Raw genomic sequence first — 18268 nt, forward strand, 5'->3', positions numbered from 1 at the left:
CACTCAGTCTTCTCTGACTCTTTGAGACCCAATGGACTATATAGTCCATGGGATTCTCCAGGCCAGAATACCAGAGTGGGTAGCCTTTCCCTTCTCCAGGGGATCTTCCCAACCCAGGAATCAAACCCAGGTCTCCCGCATTGCAGGCTGAGTCTTTACCAGCTGAGCCACAAGGGATGTTCTTTGGTGGAGACACAAATGTCTGAAAGCCACACGGAGGAGTGCTGAAAAAAATGAACCACTGCGACTCACCTCCTCTCTGCTCTGCCCTGCCCTCCCTGGACGAGAACACAGAAGGCATGCCCATACAGAAGGCAGACACAGACAAGACCGAGAGAGGCCATCTGAACCAACAGACGAGCTCAAAGGCAAACACGGAAACGAATCGAGTTCAATGATATTTATCCAGGAAATGGGTAAAGTCAACGATCTGTGCCCAAAGACCCAACTGTCCAGAGGGGGATGTATCTCAGCAGTAGAGCATGTGGTCAGTATGGCTTCCCAGTAAGTTCACTGTGACACCGTATGGTTGTGGGTTGCCTTAACAGAGGCAGAACCTGCAGAAAAAATGGAGGGTAAAGTCACAGTCAGACCGTCAGGCCAGAGGGAGGAAGCTGTAGGGAGGAGTAAAAAGTGAAAGAACGGGGCCTTTTAGGCACAGTGGACATGAGGAAACTGCGTCTCCCTGGTTTAGGGCAGAGTAGAAGCAGCAGATGGAGGGAGAGAAGGAGGGGTTTCTTTTCTTTACCATCAGTGTGGATGGTGGTCTCTCTCTGAGGGTGATGGGTTTCTGGTCATGGACACTGAAGCCCCCTTGACAGGATGTTGTAGAGAATCTTCATGCACACTATGGGCTAACAGACACATTTTTAAATCCCCTTCAACAAAAAATGAGTGGTTTTAGAATGGGATGTGAATTATAAAGCTACGTCTTCCTTCCAACTTAAACATGCTTGCAGAATTTCAACTGATTTCAATTGAACTTAAATTGTCCAAACACCAGCGTCTCCCTTAATTTCCATAACCATTTTTTAACATAGGGGAAAAAATGATTTCTACAAATAGGATCCTTTTAGACCTAACTCTTGATTTCTCCATGGTTTCACAGAACCAACAGCAATGAGATTTCTCCAAGTGTTCTCCTGCCCGAACACCTTCATCAGCCTGGAGCACTGTGGACAACAGAAATAGCAAAGTATGAACGCACGCTTTGCAATGCTCAAGGCAGCAGATGACCCCATGGCCACCAGGTGAAAACCCAGACTCCAAAACATGCATTTTGCCCTCAGAAAACAGGCTCAAGGCCCTCACCACATACGTGAAGACTTCCAAATGCGCGGCTAACATCACTTTTCTGTCTTACAAGGCTGCCACAAGCTAGAAAGCAATGAGACTGTTAATAGCAGAAACATTGATGGACAGTACTGAGATAAAAGACAAAAAATCTATAAAACAGCCAAAACATTCAACATGCGTGGTAATCTGGAGCCATTTAGTACAAGGCAAGCAAAGTGTCAGGCTTCAGAATGGCCTGAAGCCGTCGGTCCCTGGCCACAGGAGCCACCGCAAGGGACGATGATCGAAAGGGCTCTGCAAACCACACCAGGCCTGTGTCTGCTAGTGATGGGGTGGCGTGGAGTCAGCCACGAAAGAGACTGTCCTCCTCTTGTAATGTCAGAGTGGTAGCAGATACTTTAGCAAATGTCTGTGCCAAAACCGAGTCAGAATTATCAACATGCTATCAGATGAGAACGGTGACAGGCCACCTGGGGTCTGACAGCCAGTGGCAGCCTGCAGACGAGGAGGAAATGGGCTCTGAAGTTTGACTCCTGGTTCCACTGTTAACTGGCCATGGGACGTCACACCTCTTTCCAAGCTCCAGCTTCCTCATTTATAAGAGGTAATATATCCACCTCTATAAAGCACCTAGTACTAAGTCCTCCAACAATTAGGGTTTCCATGACCACATGCAAAATCAAGGGCAGGAGTAAGTTACAGCGCACAGCTTGTTCTAGTTAGCAGTTCAGTTCAGTGACCAGCGAGGAACTAGACTTGCTGTGAGCATCCCTGGGAGGACACACAGATCCTCCTCGAGATGCGTGGCTGTGCTGCGAGCATCCTCCACCCTGCCTTACACACAATCCCGACACTGCTCTCACAGCTGGGGGCTTCCCTGATGAGCCCATTCGCATCAGAGCAAAAAGTAGAATAATTTATAGTGGGTTACCATTTCCTTCTCCAGGTAATAATAATTTATTAATAATAAATAATTAATAATAATAATAATTTATTAAGAATAATTTATTCTGCCAACAGAATCTTGAGGAGTGAGCCAACAAACTTTAAAAGTCTCATCTTTTAATGTCTGGATTTCCATACTTGGGGCTCTAGTTTTCTTTTGCTTTTAATCTGTCAAAAACCTAAAATCATGAGTGGTATAAAAATTAAATTAGTACAAACAAAGTCATTCCCATGTGGCAGATAGCAACAAAAAATTATGAAGAAACTAACCACCCAATTCTAGAGAATTGACTGAATAAGTTATAATCACCTTATTGAATGCATTAAAGCTATGACAAAATTATATTGTAAGAGGATACTTGGTGCAAAAATACAGTAATAGTAGAATATTAAATTTTAAAAAGTAGGTTAAAAAAACAGTAGGTCAAAATTATCCCATTTTGTGTGTGTGTGTATATGTATACACACACATATCTGTATATACACACACATACATATATACATAGTACATACGTGTATATGCACACGTGCAGCCATGTACCATATCAGTATAAGGTCACAGGCATGTATAGTAAATAACACAATTTAGAAATAGAAAATATTTATAAATTTAAACATTTGATTTTTTAATTCTAAATAAGCTTTAAGATACATAAATTTATTGGAGATATATATTTGTAAATGGGAAGAAAACAAATGTACCAGTAACAAACATTCATCGTGGCTGATGCTGGGTGCTAAGATTACGAATAAGCTTTATATTTTTGTGCTTTGTGTTTTGTTGTATTTTCTGCTTTTTCTAAACTGACCGAGCATTACTCTCACAACAAGTGTCTTTCTCGTGACTCCTGATTTCCCATCTCCTTTCATTCAGATGATGGGAGAGATGCTCTCCTTTAGAAGGGAGTTCCACTGAGGTTTCTAAGGAGTAAGAACTGTGTCCTCAGCACCCAGCCAAGACTCCATGGCTGCTAATGGCCTCAGTCTGCACTGGAGCTATTGACTGGCAAGCATGGAGCTGAGGCCTGGCTGTGGAGGACCCACCAGGAACATTTCATCCATTTCCTGTTTGGTGGGGATCGAAGTCAGTGATCCCTTGCATGGGATGCAACCCAACCTGCCAGCCAGCAAAGCCCCTACAAGGCCAGGACTTCTTCCCTCTCACCTACCGTAGGTGCCATCACCCAAGCCTGTGCAAGAGCCTCCTGCTCCCCAAATGCAGACTGAAAATTGTTTTGTTTGGAGAACTTACTACCTCCTGGACACTAAATTAAAACGCACAATTAGATTTCCATTAAGTTACAGCAAATTCTGCTGAATTGATTTAATCGGCCTACATTGCTATATGACATCATGCTTTAAAGGCTTGGCCTGAACATAAATACTTAATGTAATAAATACAGTCTGAAGCATTTGATCTCCTCGGCAGTTTAATTGATCTACTACAGAGTCTGACAGGAAAGATTAAGTTAGTTCTGTCTCGTCTCTGCCAATAGCATATTTTCATCATATGAAGGCACAAGAACGACAATTTCGGTTACAAGTAGAGCTGTTGCACACCAATTTTTTGCTAAATGTTCATGTTAAGAGTAAGACTATTGAGCAAGTAAGTGCGCAAGTGGATTTATGAAACTTTTCATATACATATAGTTCATTTCTTTTTTGCTTCATTGCAAAGTAGAACAGGCATGTTCTGTGATTCCTAATACCAGATCCTTACAGTTTGTAAAGAGTGTGGGGTAACAGTGTTGGCAGACGCCTATAATATTTAAGCAGAGATTTTTCAGTGCCATGGCTAAGTGTGTTCACCAACAATCAAATATACAGTAGGGTCCAATTCACTCAGGTGACTTCTTTCACAGAACTCCCAAAGCTCTTTCTCCCATCTCTGTGTTACGGTTCTTATTGCCTCTTTAACAGGAGTTGTGTTTATTTTTGTACCCACCTCACCTCCCAAACTTGCAGGGTAAGAGCCTTCACCTGTCCTCACCCCACAGCCCTGATTCTAGAGCTAAAACGTCCACTCTGGATACAAAGCAAACACTCGATTACATTTGGGGGAGGGAGGGAGGAAGGGGAAGTCTGTCTTTCCAGATCTAGGAAGCACATTTTGATTCCTCAAAGTTGCCATCTCCCAGGTCCTAATCTGCCTCAAAACCCCACGAAAAGAAAAACTATGGTCACCACAAAGCTACCCAACCTGATTAATGCCCAAAATCCCCAGGTTCATTTGCCAGGTTACCCTGGGGTGGTTTAGTTGCTAAGTCATGTCTGATTCTTGCGACCCCATGGACTGTAGCCTGCCAGGCTCCTCTGTCCATGGCGTTCTCCAGGTAAGAATACTGGAGTGGGTAGCCATTTCCTTCTCCAGGGGATCTTCCTGACCCAGGAATCGAACCCAGGTCTCCTGCAGTGCAGGCAGATTCTTTACCAACTGAGCCACAAGGAAAGCCCCTACCCTGGGGGAGTAGACGCTAAATCCCTCCCCGTCAACCCCACGTGTGCACGCACTGTCCCAACATTTGTTTATTCACCCAGCAAATGCTCCCTGATGGGAGTCAGCTCAGCCAACCACTCCTTGTGCTGTGGCCCAGTCTGGGGCCAGGATTGATGTCCCGTTTCTGCTTGGATGCCGTTGTGGGGGCAAGCAAATGATGACAGCACCCAGAGCCAAGAGCCCTGCTCAGCAGGGGAGCGGCGGGACAAACACTCTAGGTGGTCTGATGCCAGTAAGTGCCACCCTCCCTCCTTCCAGCAGCCCCCAGAATGGGCAACCTGCCCCCCTGCTGGCTCTGGGCATAAGCCAGGACCTCTGCTCAGCTCTGCACTCCAGGGCCCCATTGATTAGCAGGAAGGGCAAACCCATCAGCACCCATAGGAAATGGCTTCTGGAAAGTGAGTTGCAGTTTTTAAAGCCAGAGAATGACAGCAGGGGCCTGTAAAAGGAACAGAATCAATATGGGGTGTGGGGAACTGGACACTGGGGCACTTGGGTCCCTGGCCTGCCTTGCCTCTGGCAGGCACACTATGCGACCTTGGGCAGTCCTAGCCACCTCTGAGCCTCAGTTTCTCCCACTGTATCCTGGAGAAGCGGGGGTAGCATACTCATCAAGGAGATTCCTTCCAAATGTTAAGTGCTGGCGTCCTCCACCCCCGTCTTCCTGACATCGGCTAGGCACAGAGGAGCTGGGGCTGACCCAACCACGTCCCCCACGAGGACAGATCACGTCTAGCCCTCGGGCGCCCTGCTGCCCCAGCACCTGCCCCTTTGGAAATAAGCCAGGGCTCCTGCAAGGCGGCGCTGCTTTTCTGAAGCTGCACACACGGTGGACCTTAGGCCAGGAGCCTCTCCCATTGAGCAGTCAACTCTGCAGGAAGTGGGATCCTCTGCCTAGTCAGACTTCACTACCTTCTACTCTGCACCAGCCTCTGTGTTAAGGGCAGAGGTGAATGCCTTGGAAGGATCTACAGGTGAGTCAGATAAGGACCGTGCCCTTAAAGCACTTATAGTCAGGACTGGAAAGTTAGGTGAGTTCAAAAACAAACCTCTCAGGACTTCCCCGGTGGTCCACTGGCTAGGACTTCCCACTCCCAATGCAGGGGGCACAGGTTTGATCCCTGGTCAGAGAACTAGATCCCACGCACCACAACTAAATTCCCACATGCTGCAACTAAAGCCTGGCGAGGCCAAATAAATAAATAAATATTTGTTTAAATCCCAACTCACGTCACAAGGCCAGAGTATCCTCAATACCTGTGCAGTCAGTCTCCACAGAGGGCCTTCGATGAACCACGCTTCAGTGTTCACACCTGTGTGCAATTCCCTCACTTGCATCTGAGCTGGCTCTGTGAGCAGCTTCCATCAATAGAATTCAGCAAAAGTAGCACTGTGCCTGTTCTGAATGTAAGTCTTAATAAGACCTGGCATCTTCTGCTTTTATAATCTCAGAATCCAACCAACATCCAACTCCCACCAAAGAGAGAGAGAAAGAGAAAGACAGGGCACTCTCAGCATCCCTGCCAGGGCACCAGGCACAGAGACCTTGCCATCCTGTATGTATCAGCCCCAGCCACCATCTGAATGCAACCTCATGAGACACTCTAGGCAAAAGCAGCAACAGAACCATCCAGCTGAGCCCAGCCCGTCCTTGGAATTGGGAGAGACAATAAAACCGCTCCCTGCAGCCGCTTTTATTATACTAAGTTGGGGGGTAAAGTAAAACAGTGCGGAAACTCGGAATAGAGGTTATCAGGGAAAAAATTTATGAGCCAATTTCTTCAGGATCGTAGACAAAAAAGCCCTAGACAGAATACCAGCCAGTCCATCTATATATAAAAAGAATAATATGTCACCTCTAATTTGGGTTAATTCCAGGAATGCACAGTTGGTTTAACATTAAACAATCAACCAATGCAATTTACTGTATTAATATTTGAGAAAGAAAAATCCTGTGGTTTTCTCAACAGCAGCAGGAAAAAGTATTCCATGAAATTCAACATCCCTTCATATTCATGATTTTTTAAAGTAATAATTAAAATAAAACTCTTAGAAAACTAGTGCAAGAGGAAAATATCTTCGCTTGATAAAGCGTATGTTAAAAATAAAAAGGCAGACAGCGAACACGATGGTGAAACCTTGGTGAGGCTGTGAGAGCTTTCCCCTGAGATCAAGAATGAGGGCATAAAGCCAGGATCAGTCACAAAGCCCAGCTGTTGTATGATATGATTCCACTCAGTGAAATATCCGCAGTGGCAATGACAGAATGTCCACAATCTGCAGAGACAGAAATATTAGTGGTAACATGGGCCAGGGAGGGTTGGGGGTGACTGGCTGCTAACAGGTCTGGGGTGATGAAAATTTTCTAAAGTCGATTGTGTGATGGTTTCACAACTCTTGTCTATACCAAAAAATCACTGAGTTGTTCGTTTTAATGGATGCATTGCATGGTATGTGAATTGTATTTCGATAAAGCTGTTACTGAAAAAAAGAACAAGGCAAGGATGCCTATTTTCACCACTTCTGTTCAATACTGTGCTAGAGGTTCTGGCCAGCACAGCTGGACAAGAGAGAGAAATAAGTGCAGTCTGCCCTCTCGTATCCCCAGGTCTTACATCCTCAGATTCAACCAACCAACTGAAATCTATCCGCCAATTGGTTGAATACAGAGATGTGAAACCCTCAGATATAAAGGACCAACTGTACTCACTATATTACCACATTTTCTATAAGGGACTTGAGGATGGGCAGGTTTCGGTACGGCAGGTGGGGAAGGGCACCCTGGAACCAATCCCCATGGATACCCAGGGACGACAGTATAAGAACTGGAAAGGGAGAGACGTATTATTGTCGTTATCTACAGATGATCTGATCATGAACAGAGAATACCACAAAAAATCGACAACTAAACCTAATTACACAGATAAATCTCCCACATATGCCGAGTCAAAGGAACCAGGCAGGAAAAAGACATCCCATGCGATTCTATTTATATGTATATACATGTACCATTCAAAAAATTCAGACTGGACAATAGCGTTTCAGAACGCCTACTCAGGTGGCTGGCAAAACCGCATTACCATTGCAGTCAGCATGACAGTTTCTTTTAGGGGGAAGGAAAGTGACATGAGAAGGATGGGGCTTCTAGGGTACAGGCAGAGCTCCAGAAGAAGGCTGGCACATGAGTGCTTAAAAGTATTCAGCAAGTTCTACATGCATATTTTCTGAATTTTCCTGATTATCATAGTTCATAACAAAATAATTTTAATTGCTTACTAAGATTGTGATTTTTCTTTAAAAATCACAACACAGAGGAAAAAGTGATTAAGAGAATTAAGAGGAAAACATTTCCAGGGGCTTGAAAGAGGAAGAGGCTGCCTCCAGCTGTGAGTTTAAGCCTGATGGGGAAACACTTATTGGCCAGTAAAGCCCTCCCAGTCTCAGATTCTGGATGCTTTACCTTGGCTTGGAAGCCCAAGGGCCAAGTCGGGAGGGCACATTCTGGGGTAACTACGGGGCTTTGTTCCCAGGAAGGACATGGCCAGACCCTTTCCCAGCACTGGATGCCCTGCCCCTGGCCTCTCGCCTCATCCTCACACATGTGATGCAGGCTCAGGAGGCTACTCTGCAGCATCGACTGAGCACCCACTGCATGTCAGAATACCCTCATCGGGAGGGACCCAGAGGGATGGAGCTAGGCTAGAGTTGGGACCAGGTCTGGCTGCCCCCGGGCTCCTCCCCACCTGGGCCGCCCATGGGACCAGGGCCTCACCTGGAGTGAGTGGAGAGGGGAGCGTAAGAGGAGGTCAGACCTCCTTCCTCAGCTCTGCTGCGCTTCTCTCAGCTGAGGCCTGACTCCAGGGCTCCACAGACGACACGGAGCGTCCCCACAGGACTGCCTTGCCACGCAGGCGGCCCATCTTCCCCCCTGTCCCCATCTTGTTGAGGACGGTCAGCTGCGATGCCCCGCCTAGCCAGGGACAGCGACTCCATGGCTAAATTATGAAAGCTCTCCCCTGGCAGCTGTAAGGAATTTCCACCTCACACCCAGCTCTCCAAATCACAGGTTAGATACAGCCAGGCTAAGTACACCAGGGAGAGGGCCTCCGCGGACTGTGGCCCGTCCTGCGGCCAGCACTTCCCCGGAACAAACCCAAGCACTTCCCTCGGCCATTAATAACCTCCTCTGCGTTAATGAATTGTGAACACGAGGCTGGCCATTAAGACAGTGCAGGAAAACTCTTTGTGTTGCAAAGGCTTTTTCTCTGGACACTCATTACTGTTACGCAAACCCTGGCTTCATGGGGTAGGGTCCTGCTGCCTTTTTCTTTTCTGGTTTCCATGGGACATCCAATACAGAAATACCCTCACTGCCTGCCTGGTCAGGATGGGCCCTCTCTGACCACCCCGGAGTACAAAGCACATCACTGGCTGAGTGAAACCCCAGGGAGGGAATGAGTGCCCTGACCAGCAAATCTTACCAGGGATGGGAAGGAGCCACCATCACCGCCAAAAATCAGGACAATGGGGGTTACAGGAAATAGGTGAATGTCAGCAGTAACAAGGACTCCCCACGTGGCACGAGTGTAAAGAACCCACTTGCCAAAGCAGAAGACACAAGAGATAAGCGGGTTTGAACCCTGGGTCAGGAAGATCCCCTGGAGGAGGGCATGGCAACCCACTCCAGTATTCTTGCCTGGAGAATCCCATGGACAGAGGAGCCTGGCAGGCTACAGTCCATAGGGTCGCAAAGAGTTGGACAGGACTGAAGCGACTTAGCACGTCTGCATGAAAGTGATAAAGTTCACAGAAATAGGAGAAGCTTGGAAGAAAAGACGTTTTATTGGGTCTTAGAAATATGAGTGGGACCCAGTGACTTGGAAATGAGAATGGAGGAATCTAGTTAATAATGATAGTGTTAACTCACACCTCCCAGTGGTCTAGAAGCCTCAGGTATTCTAACTCATGCTCCCCCCACTTATTCCTATAAATTCAGTCCTATAATGTCAAATCCCCAAATTTACAGATGAGGAAGCAGAGGTAGAGATTCCCAGTACTTTACTCAAGATATACATGGCCAGGGACTTCCCTGGGGGGCCAGTAGTGAGAATCTGCCTTCCAGTGCAGGGGACACAGGTTCGATCCCTGGTTGGGAAACTTAAGATCTCACATGTCACAGGGTGACAAAGCCCACAAGCCACAACTAGAGAGCCTGCATGCCAAAACTAAGAGCCAATCCAGACAAATAAATCTATTAATTAAAATACATAAGTAAACTTCAATAAAAATTAAAAGATTAGCATGGCTAAAGAATGGAAGCGTGAGAATCCTCAAGGCCACCCAGAGCCCTTGCTTAAAGCTACGGGGCTAGTTGGCTGCTTGGTAATTAAAGGAGGAAACTTTCACAAGTGTGTGGTTTTCAACCACCTGGCTCTGTCACCACTGGACAGCCTCCTGGCCCCTCTGTTGGACTCAGCCCAGTGCCCACCCAGGGGCCTGCCCAGCAGAGACTACAGGCTAGTCTGCCACACCTACACACGTAGGCTCTCTGTTTAACCAGCCCACCCAGAGGGTTCATAATCTCGTGTCCTTCAAGGGAGCCAACCCCACCTCACATGCTTCCTGGGCTCCTGATTGCTTCAGCAGCCTTGCTGACCCATCTAGCTACATCTCCCCGTGAAAACCCCTCCACACACCCCAGCGCTAAACCTGCTGAATGGCTGTCCCCAGTGCTCCAGCCCCAGAGCGGCCCCCCAGCCTCCTGGGGCCTGGCAGCAGAGCCGCCCAGCCCAGGATGTGGCAGGGGCAGGACTCCAGGAGGCCTCTGCCCTCAGCCCCTGGCCTGAGGCAAGTCCACCAAGCCAGCCCAGGGTGTACTGTGCCAGTTCTGAGCTGTGCATATTTTCCAAAGCCAGGGGTCCTTTCCAGCTTCATCTTTGTTTTCCCAGCTCTCCAGCTGCTTCTGAACCCCAGGACTCTACCCTCAACACATCTCTCCATGCAATGAAAATGAGGGCCTCTAATTTCCTAAGAAAACTATAATCCAGAGTTTTCTCCTACTGACTTCTCAGTCTGGGTACTAAAGCTTTGCTAAGCAGCTGGGAGACCTGTTCCCCTTCATCTTTTCTGGACCACATTCCCCCTTAATAAAAAAAATTAAAAGCAGAATCTAGACACACCGGCATGTGCTAAGCCACAGTGAAAGGGCTGCCAGCACTCAGCCAGTCCACCCATTCACGTTGGAGGCAGAGCTTGGCGACACCCCACAGCTCTGTGCTCTGGCACCCCCACCTAGCACAGTCCCTCTGTAACTAGCTCTCTGCATCCACTCTTGCTTGCCTCTTTCTCCTCCAGTGCCACCTGCTCCCGGAGGAGATAGTCAACATTCCAAGAATGCTTTTGTTCTCAGAGCACATTCAAAGCCAGTGTTTCCAGGAAAGTGAGTTCAACAGTTACTTTAAGGACCTAAGGACTTGAAGGACCAACAGCTAAAGCAACTCAGCGCGCTGCGCCTTGCCAACCTCCAAGCTGCCCGCAAACACTCCTGGAGGCTCTCAGCACGCTGCGCCTTGCCAACCTCCAAGCTGCCCGCAAACACTCCTGGAGGCTCTCAGCACGCTGCGCCTTGCCAACCTCCAAGCTGCCCGCAAACACTCCTGGAGGCTCTCTCAACGTTCCCCGGGCAAAGACTGCACATCTGTCACAAGAGCACCTAGAACCAGAGGACCAAGACTCCCTACTCAGAGTCCCTCAACTTTATAGAGAATGCTCTGCAGGCAGTCAGCTCTAGAAGCACTGGCCAGGGGTGCTCCATGCGCCTCCAGGGAATTGATCCTGCCTGGGCACCAGCAGCCCACATGCCCCTCACACTTAGGCCGAGCTCTGGTGCATCCTTGGCTTGGATCCTCAGGCCCTGGTCTGGAGTCTTGGGAGTGACACCAAGAGCACCGTCCAGAGCAGGGTCGGCACAGGCTGGCTTTAGTCCGTGGCTATACGATCCTACCAGGACCACAAAGTCTGGGGAAGGAGACACGAGCACTGGTCTGAGTCCAGAAGCTGAGATTCCCTTTGATTCCTTTCCTGGGGTCATTTGCAAGTTGCCTCCGGCCTGGAGGAGTGGGTTAGGATCTCTGGGCTGGAAGGGCTGTGGTGCTCAGCTGACAGTGGTCCTGGTCTCTGGGTGAGTCCAGACTCTCCCCCACCAGGGCTCATACCCAGTGGATTCCTAGCTGCTCTCACTTGCCAGGGAGAAGAGGTGGGGGTGGGGGGTCCAAAGCCCTTACAAGCAGGTGCCCACCCAAAGGAATGAATGAATACATCGTGTCTGGAGGAAAGAGCACATCAGGACCCATGGCGATCAGCCCTGATCTGAAAGGGGAGACCTTGCTGATATAAACGACATGTGAGCAAGTGGTTTTCCTTCCTGGAACCTCAATTTCTTGTTTATGAAAAGAGGGCGTGGAAGTCCAGGTACATACCTTCTAGCACCCACATGCATCAAGTTCCCAACATGAGGGTGCCCCCTTTTTGCCAGAAGCCCCTGAGAAGCAGAGTTCAGGGCACCAGCTTTGCCAGCACCTAGCTGCCCAGCCACCTGTGTGGGTGAACTCAGGAGAGGGAGGCTGGGGGACAGCCCAGAGGTCCTGGCCCTGAGCCAGGCCTAGAAAATTGGGATTGCTTCTCTCTTGGGTCCAGACTGGGCCACGCACTTAACTTCTGTAGCTCGAGGAATCCTGATAGAAGGAGACGTTGGCTGTAAGAGTCTACAGGTCATAGGCCTCAAACCACTGAAAAAACATTCCACAAAACAATCAAGGGTTGAACCCCGGGGCATCCAGAGCCCACTTTCAGATACACACTTGTTACCCCAGGTCCTGAGGCAGAAGTGAGTCTACCAAGCACATCTCCAAGGATGGCCAAGCCCACCTGGACTGGAGCAAGGCTGTGCTGATCAGCTGACGTGGTGGAGACTTCTAGCTCAAAACACCCCAGTGTGGCAGTGCCACCTCACAGGTCAGGCACTTTTAGAATGCAAAAGAGCCCCAGCTAGTGCCAGCTGTTACCTCAGAGCCATCCCAGCCCCACGGACCTACTGTGCTGCTCTAGAGCCTCCCTGATACATCGCTGACTCCACTGGCCTATGTGAGAACTAAATGGGACCAACCACGAGACGGTTTTAAACAGCTAGATTACTGGCGTGGTTTGCTATTCCCTCCTCCAGAAAGAAGAAAGAAAGAAGAAAAGAGGCAGAGCACGCAGAATCGATGCTTTCGAACCGTGGTGCTGGAGAAGACTCTTGCGAGTCCCTTGGACAGTAAGATCAAACCAGTCAATCGTAAAGGAAATCAATCCTGAATACTCTTTGGAAAGACTGATGCTGAAGCTGAAGCTCCAGTACTCTGGCCACCTGACGCGAACAGCTGACTGACTGGAAAGACCCTGATGGTGGGAAAGACTGAGAGCAGGAGAAAAGGGTGACAGAGAATGAGGTGGTTGGATGGCATCACCAATTCATTTGATATGAACTTGGGCAAACTTTGGGAGACAGTGAGAGACAGAGAGAGCCTGGCATGGGCGGTCCACGGGGTTACGAAGAGTTGAACGTGACTTGGCAGCTTAACAACAGCCACCACCAGGCAGAGCACAGAAAAGGTTTTTGATAATCACTCACTTCCCTGCCTTTCCAACACAACTCAGCTTGCAGAGACTAACAAGCCAGCTGCTCAAAGAGATCAGATAGTAAGGGCCATGGCGGGTAAGGAGTAAGGATGAGCAGCGAGAGGGGAACTTTGCTGGAAAGGGCAGAACTGAGGAGACGCTATGACTACAGGGAGAAGAACACAGAAAGCAGAGGCGGGCGGGATGGAGTAGAAGTGCCCCACAGGGAGGCAGGCCACAGGCTGGCCTGGCCAAGGATGTGTCCATTCGGCCCAAAGACTTGGAAGCCATGTTTAAAACATGCGATTGTTCTAAAAAGTATCTGGATTTCCAGCTTCTCCTGAAGTTTCAGTAGTTCTGGCAACGTTGGTTCCGTATATCCATTTGCCTACCAGGGGCTGTCTTGAATGGCAGTTGACACTTGAATGGGCAAATGCTCCCCAGCCCACCCCCCAGCCCCAGCCAGTTCTGCTGAATCTCCAGGCGCCCCTTAGCGTGATCCTTGCATAACTGCTGACGGTAGGGAAGCGTGCCTTTTCCCCACCCCTCGCTCAAAAGTGGGAGAAAGACACACAGACTGAGCAGCTTGCGTGTTTCAAAAGATCAAGAGCTCATTAGTATCTGGGGGAGCGAAGGCAAAGCCTCATGTGCTCGCTTCGCTCACTGCCTGCCTCGCTCTGTGAACGTGGAGTGTGCCGCCTGCCCCAGCACACCTCGTGTCCCTGACTGCAGCCAGGAAGGCCCTCCAGTGAGGATGCCCAGGTTCCCCGAGCAGGTGCCACCACAAAGCCAGGATGTGCCCTGGCATTGTGTGCACTGTGGTTCCCACCACCTCTGCAGAGCCGGCACACCCAAGCGTTCCCCTCCATCAAAGGAGAGTCTGCTTCCAGCCAGGCAAGTTCAGGGCAGGCCCCAAGGGTGTACTGGGGTGGGGGGAGTACCCACAGCAGAGGAAGAAGAGGAGGATGACAGATTCGCCTGCCCCTCCCCCCTCCCTGCTTCCTCCTGAGCTGTCCTGCGTCCCCCTCTCGCCACTGCCTTCGGCCTCTCAGAGACAGTCAGGCACTCTCTCCTGCTCCCTGCCAGCAACCTGGGCCTTTCTCCCCTCCTTCAGCCACCACAGGCCTCCACCAGGGCCTCAGCTTGCCACAGATCCCTCAAAGGCTGTCCCAGCAAAGAAATGTAGGATTCATCTTCAACTCATGGGGCTGGAGTGAGGCAAGCAGAGAATGTTGATAAAATAGTCAGTCACTCCCAGGAGCTGAGCTGGCCCTCACCAAAGTAGAGATGATTCAACAGACACAGGATTGCTCCTCTGTCTGGACAAGCTCCCTGAATGATGCCTACATCCCACTGGTAATCTCTTTCCAGAACCTCCTTGTAATTGAAACCCCCACCTTCACTCTCGGAGCCCTGTCAGTCTATTAGTCTGTGACTGTGTCCCAAGGCCACTCTGCAGAGGGCCTCTACATGGCCCCTGGAGCTGAAGGAAGCAGTAGGAGGGCACAGGTCCAGAGATGGATGGCGCTGAGCCTCATCCTCCCACACCAGGATTTGCCCAGCTGCCTGGACCACTCAGAAGTGGCTGCAGGCCTCAGGCCCCCACCTCCTACAGTGAAAAATCCCACTGTGGGAGTGCGGTATCCAGGGCCTGCAAGCTCTGGCCCTGCACCTTATCTCTCGGCACCATCCCATGAGCACCCAACATACGGGCCATTCTCCAGACAAGCCTGGATCTCCTCCCTGCTGCTCTGCATGCCTGTTCCCTGTGCCTAGAACACCCTTCTGCCCTTCTCGCCCTTTAGGAGATTCCCCAGGGAGGCTCCATCATGCCCTCCTTCAGACTCCAGAAACTACATTTGCAATGCAGATTGCCACGATGTGCGTGTATGTGTGTGTGCATGCATATGTGTGTGTGTGTGTGTGTGTGAGAAGAACCTGCTGGAGGGAGACCCCCCTGAGGCCAGGAAACCCCAGACCCTAAAAGAGAACTCACAGGAAACACCCCGGGGGCCTCTCCCACTACTAACAGGCCAGAGCCCACGCCTGCACCTGCACCTCCGAGACCCACTGAGACAGACAAACCCCAACACCGACTTGCTGCCCACACCCACTCTGGGGCCCAGCCCTGCTCCCGGCCATCACAGCTGCCTGGCTTCCTCACAGAGTGGCTTTGGGGCCAAGAACTAAAAGACACTGGATGGACCCATTCATCCAGTGGGTTGCCTGAGAAACCCCCAACGGACAGTCCCACCAGAGTCCCTCTCTGTCGGCCTGACAAAAATGCCCCAGATGGTTTCCACCCTTCAAACCATAGCAGCCTTTGAAAAGAGAGGAAATCTAAGAAACCCACAGCTTTAACAGTTCAGACCTCTGACCTGGAGTAGGAAATAGCAATCCACTCCAGTATTCTTGCCTGGAAAATCCCAAGGACAGAGGAGTCTGGTGGGCTTACAGTCCATGGGGTCGCAAGAAGTCAGATATGACTGAGCACGCATGCCGATCTCTGACATCAGGAGGCCCTGGGGAAGGCTGGTGGGCGAGCTGCATGCATGGAGAGGGTCCTCACAAGGTGGGACAATTGTCCATCGCAGGCCTCACCCATAAGCTGCAGGCTAGCACCTAACACTGATCAACTTGAAGTGGGGAAAGGAGAGGGTGGGATGAATTGAGACAGTAGCATTGGCACATACACACTGCCACGTGTCAAATAGACACGCGGCGGGAAGCTGGTGTGCATCACTGGCAGCCCAGCCTGGCGCTTGGTGATGGCCTAGAGGGGTGGGGTGTGAGGAGGGCACGAGGCTCAAGAGGGAGGGGAAGTATATATTTATATAATTATGACTGATTTGCGTTGTTGTATGGCAAAACCCAACACAACGGTGTAAAGCAATTTTCCTCCAATTAAAAAAATTTTTTTTCAATTAAAAAAACATAAAATCAGTACCAATGCAGTGGCCCCTCCTGAAATAGCCACCTCTCAGCCAGTCCTTTGGCCAGCGCACTGAAACTTAATGACATTCACCTGTATTCTCAGGACATATAGAAATCAGGCAAGACAGCACGTGTGCAAGGGGATGCTGTTTGCAGCCCTGGCGGAGACTGAGAGAAGGAGAAACAGAGCTGCACCCGCCCCAGGCGCAAGGATGGGCCAGACCAAGAACAAGCTCCACGATCCCCGGGGAGGAGGCGCAGGCCAGCCGAGTCCAGACTCACCTTTCAGGGAGGCGACGTGTGACAGGGCCTGGGCGTAGGTGGCTGTATTCAGTAGGGTTCCCGGCAAGCAAGAGGGGAAGAACGGCCCTGTGGGACCCACAGTGCGTCCCAGGCTGGCAGAGAAAGAAAACCACAGGGTGAGTTCTCCACCCGGCGTTCCCGCCAGCCCCCGCCCCCGCCCCGGGTTCAGCCAGCCTCACCTCTGCTGGGCCTCCAGGGCCTCCTTCTTGCTCCGGGCCTGGTCCCCCGGGGGCGGGGAGTTGAGGTTTCTCACGGGTGGAGGCGTCACCTCTGCCATGGGTTCCTTGGCTCCTGGCTCCTGGTCAGAGGCCCCTCTCTCCGTTTTCCTCCATTTGGCTCTTCGGTTCTGGAACCAAACCTGAGTCCGTGAAGGAGACACACACACCCGGAGAAGGCAGAAAATCAGACAGAAGGAAGCAGAACCTAAACCCAAAGGCCTGGTCCCCATGCCTGGGCCCGTAGACACCCAACAGCAGGTGTGTGGGAGCACAGTCTCCTCTCTCCAGAGATTTAGCAAAGCGATGCTCCCTGAATTGCAGCTTCAGACCCACAGGTGGGTCGGAAAATCAGTGTAGAAAATGTGATAGGCATTTTTAAGATTTTATTTTTAATGTGGACCATTTTTAAAGTCTCTGTTGAATTTGTTTGGAGAAGGCAATGGCACGCCACTCCAGTACTCTTGCCTGGAAAATCCCATGGACCGAGGAGCCTGGTAGGCTGCAGTCCATGAGGTCCTAAAGAGTCGGACACGACTGAGCGACTTCACTTTCACTTTTCACTTTCATGCATTGGAGAAGGAAATGGCAACCCACTCCAGTGTTCTTGCCTGGAGAATCCCAGGGACAGAGGAGCCTGGTAGGAGGCTGTCTACGGGGTTGCACAGAGTCGGACACGACTGAAGCGACTTAGCAGCAGCATTGAATTTGTTATAATATTGCTTCTGTTTTATGTTTTGGTTTTTTGGCCATGAGGCATGTGGGATCTTAGCTTCCTGACCAGGGATTGAATCCACATCTCCTTGCATTGGAAGGCAAAGTCTTAACCACTGGACCACCAGGGAAGGCATTCTTAAATGAGGATCACATCACAGCAAGTATCCAAATGCACCGCCCAGAGTAAGGGTGAATTACCCTCTTGTGGAAATTCTCAGTGCATGCAAGTTCATTTATTTGATGTGGAATGTGTTTCCTACGGGGAGTAGGGGGGATTCATCATCAAAGCAGTTTGTAAAACACTGCCCTGCGGTTTCCTCCTGCAAAAATACTCATTCTCTCTTCCAGCAGGTGTGGCCTGAGTGTGTCTGGACTCGTGCATGTGATTTAATCCTGACATATCATCACATCACGACAAGTACATCACTTGTGCACCGAATAGAAACACTGACTCTGGAGCTGGGTCCGGCTCAGAATCCTGGATCCCAGTGAATCTGATTCAGAATCCACTGCGATCTTTTCAGGCAGGCAGCTCTTCTACCCCCATTTTACAGATAAGAAAACTAAACACAAAGTATTTAACCTGTCCAAGATGGTTCAAATGCCATGTGGCAGATCCACAATTTGAAGCCCAGTGGCTTAGCTGGGGACCGTGATCCAAACTGTTTGGGAGTAATAATAGTGCCCCCCCCCGCCACCCGCC

At 50.0% G+C, this 18268-nt stretch overlaps 1 protein-coding gene across 1 annotated transcript in view; it reads right to left on the reverse strand.

Annotated features, from left to right (window-relative positions):
• DRGX (dorsal root ganglia homeobox) overlaps nt 1–18268 on the reverse strand; it is a 33951-nt gene that overhangs the window by 8367 nt on the left and 7316 nt on the right. The window contains exons 4-5 of the mRNA XM_010854443.1: nt 16813–16991; nt 16613–16725 (exon numbers count right to left, since the gene is read on the reverse strand). Of these exons, the coding sequence (XP_010852745.1) occupies nt 16613–16725; nt 16813–16991 (292 nt within the window). The remainder of the gene's footprint in view (nt 1–16612; nt 16726–16812; nt 16992–18268) is intronic.

Source organism: Bison bison, unplaced genomic scaffold, assembly GCF_000754665.1.
Source record: "Bison bison bison isolate TAMUID 2011002044 unplaced genomic scaffold, Bison_UMD1.0 scf7180017864341, whole genome shotgun sequence".
Taxonomy (NCBI): Eukaryota; Metazoa; Chordata; class Mammalia; order Artiodactyla; family Bovidae; genus Bison; species Bison bison.